General features: G+C 28.6%; 1 protein-coding gene across 2 annotated transcripts in view; it reads left to right on the top strand.

Moving 5' to 3' along the window:
- LOC129965744 (ankyrin repeat and fibronectin type-III domain-containing protein 1-like) overlaps positions 1-16,164 on the top strand; it is a 619,339-nt gene that overhangs the window by 207,419 nt on the left and 395,756 nt on the right. For both annotated transcript variants that reach the window (XM_056079892.1, XM_056079893.1), the window contains one exon: positions 2,749-2,897. In XM_056079892.1, coding sequence (XP_055935867.1) covers positions 2,749-2,897 — 149 coding nt within the window. The remainder of the gene's footprint in view (positions 1-2,748; positions 2,898-16,164) is intronic.

Raw genomic sequence — 16,164 nt, 5'->3', positions numbered from 1 at the left:
GTCAATGAGTTGATGACTCTGGATTTGCTTTTTCCGCATGATCACATTTCAAAAGAACAAAATGAACTCCGCATGAGCGGGTTAAAATTACGTTGGTAGAAGTAACATTTTCTTTGTTTGTGAGAAGTTAGCGTTGCGTATATAGTCATGTATTATTCAGGAATACAAATATTCAAGTATAACATGAATGTTTAATTTACTTTCCTTTTTGAACTGGTTATAATTTTAAACACTTACATTTGTGTAACTTTAACTGTCCATACAACCTCCAGGGTATCAAATGGATCTTTAACTAATTTGATTGGCTGAAAAATCAATTGATAATTAAGGTACTGTAAAAGGAAATAATGTTTAATCTCAGCGCATGCAAGTTTAATTTTACTCTGATAATATACATTTCATTGTAATTTTTCAAATGTAAATGCTGCCAATAATTAAAAATATCGCTATTTGAAATAGAATTCTGAACTCAATTTATAATAAGGGATTTATTTTTCAAATCAACACACACTAGTGAATATAGTTTATTTTTTTATTGTTTCAAATTCCAAACAAATATATTTTTGAGAATAATATTTTCTTTAATTTTTGATTGGAAATATAAATATTAATCGATTTCTTTTATAAGTTAATGCTTATAATAAACTATTTCGTGATTAAGTCAATTGTCTTCTCATAATAATTAGCTGAAATTAATTACCATAAAAAAGACTAAAAATTGCACAGAAGCCAGAGGGTTTTACGTGAATCAAGATTGTTATGCATATTTTCCGCATATAAAGATTGTAATACCGCTTTTTTAGATTTCTCTAGAGGCATAATTTGTCAAGTCGCACAAGAGTTTGCTTGTATACATATATATTTCGCTTTTGAATCCCGCATCATGCATTAAATTAGACAGTTTCAGTAAAATACTCAATTATCCTGTGTTCGTGGTGTGATCAGTGTTTCTTTAAATATCGAAATTAATGTTTAAATTACTGCCGAAAAATAAAATTTTTCTTGCGACTTACAGAACTTGAATTACAATTTTTATAACATCTTAGCTGATATTATTCAAATTTCGCTGTATTGGAGCATCTAAGTTATAAACTTTTATAGTTACAGATGAAACTTTAACAATCCAAACCAATGGATTTTGTGGAATAAGGGACAAATTGAATGTCCAAAATGTATAAAGCATTCATGATGTTACGAATCTGTAATATTGATTGTATACTCAATTATTTTCATGATAGGGGTTTATAGAGGTTTTAATGACTGCTAAATGAATGTCAGATCAAATGGTTCTCCGCCTTGACGAAAAGCATAGAGATAAATTTGTTGACTTTGGTAACAAAAATGAAGGTTCTAGAATTAGCTGTAATTCTAACATTCTGATTAAGAGCAAAGATACGATATCCTCCCAGAAGTTTCTTTACTCTATCAGTTAAATCAATCGAGTCAACAGAACTAGTAGTAAAATGATTCCTGCCCTTGGAATGTTGATCTCCAGTGATATCTCTCTGTGTTGTTGTTATAGCTGTGCTTTATTGATTTCTGCCAAACATTTAATTATTAAGAGCAGTTTGTAAACACGCCTATAGCAAATCCAATATTTTTTTGTTTGCAAATGATTTTAAAAAAATCAGATATTTTCTGCTTATAATTTTAACTTGTATGTCGAAATATCGTCTGCGCTTTTATGTCGAATTTTCAACAAATATCTTCAGATTCTCTTTAAATTTCTAAGAGATATAAAATTTTACTTTAGCAAATTATTTCAAATATAACAAGAAATGAAATATGATATATAGTGTAAATGTTGTTATTTATAAATATACACATATTAATGATCATCTATTTATAATATGAATTTTCTATTCTATCTAATTTCTATATTTCTATATTATTCTATAATTTTCTATTAAACTATTTATAATATGAATTTCAAACAATTAATTAATTGCTTAAAAGTGTTTCATTAAGTAAAATTCCGCAACTCCTTTTTTTAAAAAATTGTATTTTTATATTATTTTTGAAATTGTATCAAAATATAATTATAATACAATACTGAACTGCGTAAGATTTTAATTTCTTTTTGTTCAATATTATTTTTTTTTAATTCTAATTATATATTTACATGTTAATATTTGCAATGAAGCAGGAGCTTAATCGTAGCTAAGTTTTATTCCTTAAAATAATTAGAATTATATCACATAATCAATTAATTTTTTTAAAGTGCTTTTAAAAAAAATAATAATAATTCCTTAAAGAAGCATACATGGTCTTCTGCATTATTGAACAAGTCAATTATAGTTCGAAAAAATTCTTCTAATACAAATTTCAGATTATTTAGAAAATTTATTTTATTTATTTTCGTTTAATTTTTTTAGAATAAAAAAATGGCAACTTCATATTATTCTATCCTTGATACTAATGATAATTGATTTACTCTTGAAATATTATATTTTCCTATAAAATAAAGTAGGAAAAAACATTTAATCATCTGTATAGTTGTTATCCTACGCTATATTTCATCCGATATATTTTTTCTGTAATGCATCTGCAATGCTTTTAGAGAGGAGCTGTTCCTTCCCCCCCCCTCTACATGTATTTATGCCAGCAAAATTTATCACACTCGAAAAGCACAAAAATATACGAACTCGTACAAAGAGCTTCTCTCTTTCATCATTTGTCCCGAATTCACGTCTCAGAAAAATGTTTCTTCCGAATTTCATTCGTCCTTTTTCTTTCTTTCTTTTGCAGCCACTTGTCTCAGAAGCCATCGATCAAGAAAAGAATCCCACTGTTGCGTGCCAAGACCCTGCCTGCCATCATAACCCCCAGCCTCAGCATTATTCAAGCACCTCTCGACCCAGGGACACGATCGAAGATACCCACCATCACAACCACCCGTAAGCGAACATTTATGTTCTCTCAAAACCCCCTAGTCCCATTCCACACATATTGTCGTTACTCGTACATACCAATTTTGTTTTCGCCTAGAGCCCAGGGAATACGTGAAAGAAAGTGCAAGAATGCGGGAGATGCAATTCCGGTGTTGGAAATACTTTCTTTAGTTTAAGGTGGATAGGCATTTCCTCAAAAACTGCCCATCATTTTAATGATTATGTAATTCTGATTATTGTTTTTGAGAGTTTTTCTACCCTAAAAACAATAATCAACAATGAAGCATATTAAAAAAAATATTATGGTGTTGTGGAAACTGCATGTCGTTCTAACTATGGTTGTTACTTTACAGAATTTATGAAAGTATAATTAATTTAGCGACCAGAGATAAAAAACAGTTAAACCAATTGTGAAGTATGATTGCATAGATTTTTTTATTTGTAGAAATAAATAACACAGAAAAGATTTTACAACGAAATAACCAGTTAAAGTTTTAAGAGTTAGATGATTTTTATTTGATTATAATAAACAAAAACTTAATTGTTTAAAAAATTAAAAATTATGCATAAACATAATTTTAAAAAATATAAATATAAATATATATTTTTTTAAATTAAGCTTAAAAATAAAGCATAATTTTAAAAAGAAATAGAGCATTACAGTTATGGAAACTGTATGTCGCTATTGGTTATTGGTTTAGAAAGTGCATGAAAGTATGGTTAACTTTGTACCAACAAATGAGAATAAAATTATTTAAACTTATAATGAAGAATGATTGTATAGATTTTTTTATCTGTGGTAAAAAAGTTTAAAGTTTCAAGAGCTAGAATAGTTGGATAATTTTTACATTTGATCATAATAAACAAAGACTAAATCGTTTCGAAAAATAAAAGAATTTAGCTTCAAATTCCTAAAATACAGAATTATTACACGGTTGTTGTTTTTTCCCTCAAGTTGTGAAACTAATTCAGATGAATCGAGATTTTAATATTCTTTTGACACCCCACTTCATAAACCAAAACATTTTTTTCACGAGTAAAAATTTTGATGTAAAACCTTGGTCGAATGCAAAGCTTTAAGCCTTTAAAGGGGCATTTTTTTCTAGTCATATTATATTAAAATATTTTTAGGCTTGAAATTAGAATAAGAAAAGGGATTCATTTAGCTTATTAGATAAATTTAATTTGATCAATAAATTAATTTGGTTAATTAATAATTAAGTATGAAATCAAGACACATCATTTTGTGTAAAATAAAGAACTAAAGCATCTAAGTTTCTGTCTTTCTAAAAAAATTTGTCAGAACTTCTGCCAACCTACATAAATTCATACAAAGATTGATAAATTTGGTGGGAAGCATACTTCCCTCGGCCCTAGAAAAGGGTTAAAGAGAAGCATTCAGTATGGTGATTGGTCTTCGCCATCCTGACAGCTATAAAGATGACATGAAGTCGAATCACTATGGGAATGATGATGATGATGATGATGGGACGTATCTGACAGAGAAGTGCCTGACGCGAAGACGTGGTTGGAAGTGCCTCCTACGAGTGGTGTTGTACCGTGGCTGGTGATGACATTAGCCACGGTACAAACATAGCTCTGGTGACCAGCCATAGCTCCAGGCTACTTCTCTCACGAAGTTCTGATCATTCTGTGTAACCGTATGCCATCGGATAGATCGGGGGAGGGGGTGGCTTAAATATGCTTACCAATATTAATGTTGGATTTGATAATTGAATAAATTTTCTCTTAACTGGAGCTATAATAGAACGTCTTATGAATGAATAGCCTTACTTTGGAAATAATAAGGATAACTGCAGTCTCGTTGCATCTCATTATAGAAGTTGCTCGAACCCCACGAATGTGAGGAACAATAACTAAAATTAAACATTATCGCTATAGGGCCATTAAGGCCCAAATGGATAAGATTGGTTTTCATTGAATGATTAGACATAATTTAAATATTTATATCAGTATTTATTCAGTTAATGTGACGATCCTTAAGAAAGCACTACTCAACCGGGGCTCCTGATCGAAGATTCACCTTCACTATAAGTAAATGTTTATCTTTTGCAAAATAAAAATCGCCGTTTTCACATACATAATATATTATAAAAATATTGTTTCCTCTCTCCTTACCCCCCTTAAAAATGTTTCAAGATTAAATCTTTAAAAAATGTTATAGACAGAATAAATATCAATTGGGAGCTTCGGTTCCAGTGGGCTGGAATAACTTTCATTAATATAAAGTGAAAAAAACAGCGGGAATGTTTTCCCCAGAGCATTTTCGAATAAAGATGTTACTCTTCTCCCTCGCACAAAAAAAATGATCCTTGGGCAAGTTCATGAATGCTTTATAAATCAATGGCGAAAAATAGTAGAGAAATATACATCTTTAGCATGAGTCTGACATTTTTATTGAGTCTATTTTGCGATTTTTAAAAATGAATCACTAAAGTGCGGTTAATATATAAAAACCAAACAATCGAATATGTATTTAGACATTTTTTTACGACCGACTGAAATTAAAATTTGATATAAAATTACAATTGCATCACAGGATCACATACTAAATTACATTTATATAAATCATTAAGTTTATATGCATACGAAAGAACGGACCGATCCATTTTTTAATATATTTTATTGAAAAGTTCACAAAAATCCGCACTTTTATTACTAAAATTGTAAGCCAAATTTCATAATTAATAAGTCAATTTACCTAATTTGTTAAATACTAGAATTCCACGTTCCCATATATGCAAAAATATATGCTTCCATCTTTGGCGGATTTAGCTCAAAATTTGAATTTTTCTATATTGGATGTTGAATCTATGTACCAAATTTTATCTATCTAGCTCTTCACTTTTTGTAGTTATTCTGCTCATTTGTAATTGGACAGCCGGACATTTGAAATTCATCTGAATGAATTTCTTTTAAGAATTGTTTCAAATCTATAATTTTGATGTAAAGCCCATGTACTAAATTTAATCTGTTTAGTTCGAATTATTTTTAAACTATCGTGTTCACAGAACAGAAATAATTCCAAAAGAATGTTTTTTGAGTTTCATAGAATTCTGAAACGTGAGGGCTCGCCAAAATTTCCAGTATGTATTTTTTGATTATTACATTTCTTTTTCTTTATATACTTTGAATACGAAAAAGTGGAAATGAAAATAATTTTACAATGGGAGGTACTTTTCCGTTTCGGGGTTCTGTTGGCGACGGTTGGCAACACACATGCACTATAAGCACTCACACTCATTAATTGTGTCATAAATTTGTCACAATTAATAAATTATAACTGTCATTTGGCGATATTTTGTTTTTTTATGACCCCAGAAAAAGAAAAAATATCCATTGTCTATTATTTTAGTAAATATTTAAGTTTGATTATCATTTCACTTTATTTTCAAACGTTTATATACAAAAATTTATTCTCTATAATGAAGAAAAATAGGAAAATCAATGAAGTGAAATAATAGCAGATATTTCTATTTCGAGAAAAATAAACAACAGGTGCTTTTAATATTGCCTCATTGTTTCGAACTGAGATAGAATAAATTATTTCTTTTTATATCTAGATTTTGAAGAATTTAGTTTTCGAAATCGTTTTCAATTCATTGGTTGTTTTTAATTTGAGATATTATTTTAAATTCTAATTTATTCCATTTTCCTTAATTGGTTTGCGCAGTTATATAATATAAATGCTCTATTATCCACAAAAAAACTAATGTTACGTTCGTTTAACTAAAAAGGTTTTTGAACGAATTTTTAAAAAAAGAGTAGAAATCCGATTGATGTGTGAAAAATAATGGTTTTAAATCATCTCAATGTTTGCATAGCATTAGAGCTAAATATCCAAATGCAAAAAAAATTTAATTAAAAATAATTACTCTTAAGGTAAGTAAGACAAAAATGCAATTCATGATATTTGAAGAGCTAATAAGTCTGAGAATCAATTGAACTCTCGTGAGGAAATAAACTCTGATTAATGAATTAACTAGATGGTTCTAAAGTTGTTTGGTTCTATTTATAGAGTACATCAAACAAAAAGTGAGCTGAAAATATAATTTATCTGCATTGTTGTTTCTTATTTATATAGACAGAAAAATGTTAATTAACATTGATTTTAATGAAAAAAATTAATTTTCTGTAATCAAAATTTTTAAATTGCAAATTGTTTGTGTTCATCAACTATTAACTAAACATTGTTTTTATTTTATTTCCTAGTTTGAATGAAAAAGATTTTTTTTCTTTGAAAAATCGCACTTATAATTTAAAGTTCTAAAGAAAAGTGTGATTGTTATAGAAAATGTTCTTAAACTGTAGTTTGGATTTAAAATAACAGTTTTAATAGAAATATTTCCAAGCACTGTATTATAACGCTGACATTTATTTCACTTAAAAGCATAAATTTACAATATACTAATCTGATTTAATTAAGGACATCGAAGCTATTAAACAGTATAGCAAATTTCGCTAATTAAAAATAAAAAAAACATATTGTACATCATTTATTGCATAAAAATTATGCAAATTTTCAGACATTTTCCAGATAAGTACTAAAATTTAATTATATATATATATATATATATATATATATATATATATATATATATATATATATATATATATATATATATATATATATATATATATTAGGGTAAAAGAATAAACAGATTTATCCTTGTTACATTTTCATTACTATATCATAAAATCAAGAATTTATTTTGATAAAGTCCAGAAAAAAAATGAGGAAAATTAAATTTTAAACCAAATTTTTCAAACATTTGTTGCCAAAGGCCAAATCTTACTTTAAAAACTGTAACATTATAGTCAGAATTCAAATAGAAATAAAGTATTTACTCTTTATATTTTTAGATTCTTGATAAAACCTGATGCACGCTGTTGTTAAAATGTGAATTAAATCTTTATAAATATAGAAATGCAAACGATCATGGAAAGAATGTGCAAAAGTGTTCAGAAACTAACATATATTCTCTTGATAAATTCTTCGTCTGAAGCTATTGTTTACTTTACAATTCCTTAGTAATGGTGTTTGATACATCGTTTGGTTTTGATATTTATAAATTTATTTCTGAAGAATGCTTTACTTATTATTTGATGATCATTAAATAAAATCTATCAACTAGCATTCGAAAAGCTTCGTTTATTTCATCATAAAAGAAATAAATTATTTGAAATGTTGTTAAATTCGGAAAACCAGGTATTTGATAATTCAATTATGTCGTTGCAAAGAGAAAATTATAATGAGAGCCAAGAGAAAAATTAATTCCACTTGATCGAAAAGTCATTTTTCAAAATTTAAAAAAGAATATTTGTATGAGTTCCATAAAAATTTCGACATTAACAAAAATACTGCATATGAAGCGTTAAAATTAAATGAGTGTTAAGATTTAACTGTAAGACCAGTTCGTGCCGCACTGCACGAAGTACGAAAGAAGCAAGTACGATAAAAGGAAAACTCAAATTTCCCATCCCAAAATCAGTAGTAATTAAGTATATATCATATTGGAATCACGCTCTGTTTGCAGATGAGAGCAAATTCTTGTCTCAGATGGGTATAATTGAAAGGTAAATAAGGAAAGGAAGAAGAACTTCCTCCGACGAATTTAATTGGTTCTCTGAAGCATGACGGTGGAAACGTCATTGCCTAGACGTGCATATTGACATAAGAACTAAGTAACTTAATGTTTATTGATAGCGCAGTAGATCATTCTTTTTACTGAAGCTTATAAGAAACAATACAAAATTATCAACCCGGAATTCAACTGTCAAAAAACAACGTTTTTATTTAATCACCATAATAGTCAGAAGCACAGGATCCTCAATATTTATTTTTGATACCTCTAAAACTGTTTGGAAGTTATAAACATGCTACCTTAAGGTGGATTTAAATCCGATTGCGCAAGTTGGGAGAAATCGAAATTAGAATATGAAGGTAAAGCAAAGAAAAGTAAAATGAGTTGAAAGCAAGAAATATTAAAGAATGTTGGAACAGTAAAAAAGGAACCATACAGAAGTTATTGAATTCTATGCCTAGAAAAAATAAAAGCTTTTGTGGATACTCAAGACTAATTTATTAATCAAACCTTATCTTTTAGCATAATTGCCAAAATAATTTAATATTCATTGATTACAAAGTAAACTTTAGAACAGTTTTCGAATACTGATTGCTTAAAAAAGATCAAACTGCGGATCTTAATTCGAAATGCAAAAAGTCAAAAATAATCAAAATTTAAAAATTCTTTTTATGAAATATGAACTTTTATTAAAAGATAGAACAACGTTTCTGTATAATTGCCAAATGCCAAAATAACATACGACGCCTCTACCTTTCTTAGATCTTAATTATATTATTATTATAATTTTATTGTCAAAAACAAATCTTTTTTGAGCATTTAAAATTGTTTTTAATAATTAATGTCCCTTAATAAATTAAAAATAAACACAACAGGAAAGATTCAGGAAAGCACAACATTAACCATGATTAGAGGTAATAGAAAAAATAAATAAAAACATTCCACCGTCATCATTATGTATTAATATTAAATATCAACATATTTTAAAACGTTAAAATTAAATTAAATATTTAATCAAGATAAAACAGTCTTCGCTCTAGTATTTAATGATGCAAATGTAATGTTTGTGAAATTTTGCATTATTACGAAATATCAAAGGTTGAATCTAGTATAAAAGAACATGAAAACTAATAGTAAGAATAGAGTAATAAGTAATTAGAGTAGAGTAGATGTCAAAATTTAACAGAAATAGATGTCTAAATTTTAATGATATTAATATCATAATTCATTTTGAGTACTATTAAAGATGTTCTCGCTACATAAATGTCACGGAACAATCTAAGGAAATGTCTCTTAAAAATATTTCATTTAAAGATATATGTGCAATATTAAATTAAGCATATGTATATTTAATCTAATTTTTCTCCCTAAATGCGTAAATTATTATGTAGAAATTAAATTATTTATAATTAGTATTTAAATAAAGATGACAATAAAATGGATTCAATCGCTTTCCTGTAAGCATAGTAATTCTGAAATAGTTGTAATAAAATTTGCTTGTAAATACGAAATTTACTAAAATTTATGAGTATTTTCACAAAGAAAGAAAGCAAATTTGAAATGTTTTGATAACAATACTGGTGATGTTAGAAGTTATGGTAATTATGAAAAAAATATTAGGAATTGAGTTCTTGAGTCTAGATTCTAGATTGTTTTCAAGTGCAAAAATTTTCAGCCCGAAAATAATTAAAAAAATTGTTAATGTTTTTATTAAGTATTCTTTTTTTGTTAGTCATATAATTCATCTGTTCGATTCGACAAAAATAGAAAGCTCAAATTGATTTCTTGAAATCTTTCACTTTCTCCCTTCATCAGATGTATTTCATTTCACTTGTTTAATTATTGTTCAGATGAAATAATGGAAGGGAAAAAGTAATGCCAGAAGAAAAAAAAACTTCTTCTGGCTTAAATTAATACAGAACATATGGATAGTCCCATTTTAGAAGCTTAAAATATTAATGAGTATTTATTAATTTTATGAGCATGGTATCTCAAAAAATATAACTCATCGAGCAAGAAGAAGCGTAAACTTGCTCAGCTATCTATCTATTTATTTATATATATTCAGATAACAATATATATATATATATATATATATATATATATATATATATATAGAGAGAGAGAGAGAGAGAGAGAGAGAGAGAGAGAGAGAGAGAAAGAGAAAAAAGGGAGAGGCAAAGAGAAAAAGGGAGAGAAAGAAAGAGAGAAAAAGAAGAGAAAAAGCGAAAGAGATGTATGCATAGATGCGATGGAAAGAAAGAAAGAAAGATAAAGAAGAAGAGAAAAAGAGAAAGAGATGTATGCATAGATGCATAAATAGATAATATATTCATTGAAAATAGAAACATTTGAATTTATTCTTAACTGACCCAACTATCCCTGTTTGAGGAGGAAACATTTCGAGACGGTTGATAAATATAGAGCCTGCGCTACACTTCCTTAGAATCTTAGTTAGAAATTAATTACAAAAGTCGAGCACTTACCCAAAGTATATGTAATTTTCTAAAATGAAAATAATCATGCTATCACGCAAGATAAATGTATAAATTGTTTTTAACAACAGGTACATCCTGAAGTTTATATATTTACTTCTTCCATTGAAAATTATATAATATAATATGAATCCTTTAATTCGTATCACATTGAATGATAGATTAGTAAGTTATACTTTTGTACCTTCAACACATCTTCAAAATTGACAAATAATCTAAAACGTGACAAGAAATTACTATGTTTAATTCTTTGCAATAAATTCTTTTGTTGCTCAATATATTAACAAAATTTCATATTTTTATAGATTTTATATATTCATTACATCATAGGATTATGCTTCATTTTTAAATTATGTACTCCAATTTGCATTTTTTGAAGACATTTTTTTCCCTTCCAAACTTTTAAAACCTCAATTCCAAAGTATTGGAGATTTGAATCCAGAATACTCGAAAATCCCCATCAGCGTGAAACTAATGTATGTTAAATTTGTTGCGTCAAACCTTTCCTTGGTGGTGATAATTTAGTAAGGACTAGATGATTCATTTGACATTTTTGTCATCTGACCATAGTACAAAATTGTGAGATTCGTGTCAAAATAACTCGAATGTTACTTCAGAACGGTGAGGAAATTGGAGATTTTTGAGAGTGAAACTAACCAAAAGTAGCCTTTACATAGATTTAAAAATTATCTCAGTAAAGCAATCTAAAGCTTCGAGACTGGAGAGATAATCAAATGATGAAAATCATCAAGAACATTTTATGACTCATTTTGCTTCAAAATACCAATTCAGTTTAATCTCAGTAAAGCAATCTAAAACTTCAAGACTAGAAAGACAATCAGATCAAGAACATTCTATGACTCATTTTACTTCAAAATACCAATTCAATTTAATCTCTCTAAAACAATCTAATGCTTCAGGACTAAAAAAACAATCAGATCAAGAACATTCTATGACTCATTTTACTTCAAAATATCAATTCAATTTAATCTCAGTAAAGCAATCCAAAGCTTCAAGACTAAAAAGACAATCAGATCAAGAATATTCTATGAGTCATTTTACTTCAAAATACCAATTCAATTTAATCTCTCTAAAACAATCTAATGCTTCAGGACTAAAAAAACAATCAGATCAAGAACATTCTATGACTCATTTTACTTCAAAATATCAATTCAATTTAATCTCAGTAAAGCAATCCAAAGCTTCAAGACTAAAAAGACAATCAGATCAAGAATATTCTATGACTCATTTTACTTCAAAATACCAATTCAATTTAATCTCTCTAAAACAATCTAATGCTTCAGGACTAAAAAAACAATCAGATCAAGAACATTCTATGACTCATTTTACTTCAAAATATCAATTCAATTTAATCTCAGTAAAGCAATCTAAAACTTCAAGACTAGAAAGACAATCAGATCAAGAACATTCTATGATTCATTTTACTTCAAAATACCAATTCAATTTAATCTCTCTAAAACAATCTAATGCTTCAGGACTAAAAAAACAATCAGATCAAGAACATTCTATGACTCATTTTACTTCAAAATATCAATTCAATTTAATCTCAGTAAAGCAATCCAAAGCTTCAAGACTAAAAAGACAATCAGATCAAGAATATTCTATGAGTCATTTTACTTCAAAATACCAATTCAATTTAATCTCTCTAAAACAATCTAATGCTTCAGGACTAAAAAAACAATCAGATCAAGAACATTCTATGACTCATTTTACTTCAAAATACCAATTCAATTTAATCTCAGTAAAGCAATCTAAAGCTTCAAAACTAAATAGACAATCAGATGGTGAAATTCATAAAGAATATTCCATAACTCCTTTTAATTCAAAATATTAATTCAGTTTCTGTTTCTGGTATAAACAACTTTATTATTATTTGCAGACGAGAATAAATGCATAAAGTTGCATTTAAATTGATTAAGCCACATTTAATTGATCATTTTATTTTTTATATGAAAGAAGTTAATGCTAAAGTTTGCTGGATACTCTGAGGAATTTCAAAACAATATCTATTTCATCAGACTTCTTTTCATTTATTTCATGCAGTAAATAAGCCAGCTTCATTAAAAATGTATGTTTCGTAGACGAGATTAAGCAGGCAAGCACGATAATGCCTCCAGTTCATTCAATTTTAATGGAAGTTTCAGCAAAATCGATAAGTCCTATTTACCTAACCTTGCGTTATACTTTTTTCCTCTAGGAAACTAATTTGACTTTTTCGAACTTTTGCACAAAGCATTTGCTATTTTTATATTCTTTAATCATCGAATAGATGATTCAATAAATATTAGCTTTTTCTATGAATTGGTCCTTGTATAAACAGTGAAAGTGTAATCATAACATGTTTAATATTCATAATTTTCTGGTTGGGGAATGATCATTTTTCGATTTAAAATATCGATTCATTTTTATGGCATTTATTTGGTTTCTAGAGAGATTTTTAAAAGTGCGCTGTATCAATATTTTTTGCAGGTGTATACCATCATTATCTGTTCTTTTTTATTTTCTCGTATGCGAAAGTATGACAAGCATACAAATTATTGCAATTAAGAAAAAATTCTTGAGATTTTTGAGAAATTGTTAAGTTTAAGATCTCCTTTACAAACATCTCTTTTATCTTCTCATGCATGGAATATGCAAAGAGAAAATATTGTAGTCGCCAATCAAGTCGAACTCCAGAGTTTGATGAATCACTTTATTCTAGAAGTCCCTGTGACCAAAAAAAATATTTTAATTTTTTCGTATTCGAAATATGGAAAAACTCTTGTAAACGTCAAAAAAATTCGAACTCGAGACTTTGATGAATATCGATGTTTCAGATCATCCTGAATTAGAAAAACATATTTTTGGCACTATGCCTTTCTCAAAAATTCAAAAATACTTTAAACTACACAGATAAAATATTATACATGGAATTCAGACCACATACAACTTTATAATTTTTATCAAATTTTGAATGAAATTTAGAGGAATCCAATCAGATAGAGGGCCGCGGTGGTCTGGTGGTAAAGTCTCTGCTTTGGAGCCGGAGGGTTTCATATTCGTGACCCGATTCCACCGAAGAACCGTCGTGTAATGGGTTCTGTTGCACGTTAAATCCGTCCTGACCAAACGTCCTCCCGCTGGTGTGGAGTGGTCGTGGAGAGGGAGATACTAGCTAAGGTGTCGTCCTCGTCATCTGACCACGGTTCAAAATGACGAGGTCCGTCCCAAAATAACCCTAGTGTTGCTTTAAAACGGGACGTTAATATAACTAAACCAAACCAATCAGATAGAGTTTTTGTCTTACTGTTCGAGAACAAGCAAACTCGATAGCTACAAAACGTAAAGAGAGTTAGATAGATAAAATTCGGTACATATGTTTAGCATCCAAAATTTCAAATTATTACCAAATTTTGAACCACATCTACCTAAGGGTTGACCACCTGTTTGTCTGAACTTTCGCATTCATGCAAACGCAAGAAATCATATATGCAATGATTTAAATCAAAATATTTTATATGTGATCTTCTGACTAAACTTTAATTCCGTGCCAAATTTTAATTTCAATCATTCTGAATCCAAAGTAGAAATTCGCACGATAAATTCTCTCCAACGATCTATATCTCATAATTATCGTTCACCAATGCCCTCGGGGCATTTAAAACTTTATCCAAGGATCATAATTTCACAGACAGAATAGGGTATAAGGCATTAATTAACCCCTTGCCTGCCGCGGACGTATATATACGTCTCTCTAAGTCAATGTGTTAACTGCCCCTGGCGTATATATACGTCTCGCAACTATATACGTATATATAGGATTAGGATATATACATAGCACTAGGGACCGAATCTCGCAAGTTATCCTCGGCAGGTAAGGGGTTAAAAAGTATACGAGAAACTCTCATGGTTGAAATCATGTCTGACAGCTGTTCTGTCTTTGAACATGATAACTCAAAAACTTTTTGATCTAGATGAATGAAATTTGGTATTTGGATTTTATACTAAATCTAATCTTTGTTAATTTTTGAAGAGAGATTTCAGCGAAAATTCAGTGAAAGTATATCTATCTGGTTGTCTAAATACAGCTGAATGTGATAAACTTCACTTGTACTCCAAGATTTTGATGAATACAATTTGATACGCAGATTTGAAATTTATAATATAAAAAAACCCCGAATTCTGAATAGGGGATTAACTATAAGTCGATTTATAATTTTGCATGCGTATGATACAATTAAAAAGAAGGAACAATTTATGCGATTAAAATTTGGTTCACAGTCCACATAATTAACTTTATCTAAAATCTAGAGATTTATCAGATTTTGAGCCAAAACTGCCAACGGCTTGAGCATCTGCTAGATTATATTTCGCAATATAAATACAATAACCAAAAAATGCACTGACTTAAATTGATAAAATTTAGCATGTGACCTTTCATCTACAATTGTATATCTGAGCTAAATTTTGGTTTCAATTCATCGGAAAAGAGGAGTTCAGAAAAAAAATAATCCATTTTTCGGGTGTGCGTGTGTTAACACGCTAGCGATTAATAACTAAAAAAAAAGCGCCAGTACTTTAGATTCACCGAAAACATCAGATTCATACTAATGAATCTAACTATTGTCCGAGAATGTCATGTAGAACATACCCGGGCGTTACTGATGGCTATGCAGGGGAAAAGGATAGCACATTTATTAAAGAGTATGCTGTAAAGTTTTAGGGAAATTAAGCCCGTTGGTTTGAGGTTATGTTATTATGTTTATCAGTCTTCAGTTTGTCAACTCAAGGAATGAACGAGATAAACAAATGAAATGTAACAGGCAGTATTCACAATAACAATAATTTCAAATCTTTACAATAATTTTGACTTTCAACTTATATATCTTTTCATATGTACATGCAATACATATCTATAAAAAACAAACAGTAAAATGAACGAAATCTAGTATATGGTTTTAACAGCAGAACTGCAGATCTGCACCAGTATTAAGTACCAGTACCAAACAAGTATTAAGGTTATATTGTCATTTCATAAAACATTTTTTTTTAAATTTGATTCCTCATTCCTTGGAGCACTTCAGGCATAAACCGAACTGATGAATTGATAAGCATATAAATTGAAATTAATTGAGACTATTATAAATAAGGTAAAAAATCGAATAACATGCC

Source organism: Argiope bruennichi, chromosome 4, assembly GCF_947563725.1.
Source record: "Argiope bruennichi chromosome 4, qqArgBrue1.1, whole genome shotgun sequence".
In the NCBI taxonomy this organism is placed as follows: Eukaryota; Metazoa; Arthropoda; class Arachnida; order Araneae; family Araneidae; genus Argiope; species Argiope bruennichi.
Note: the sequence above shows the minus strand (reverse complement) of the source record. Positions and strands in the feature narration are given on the sequence as shown.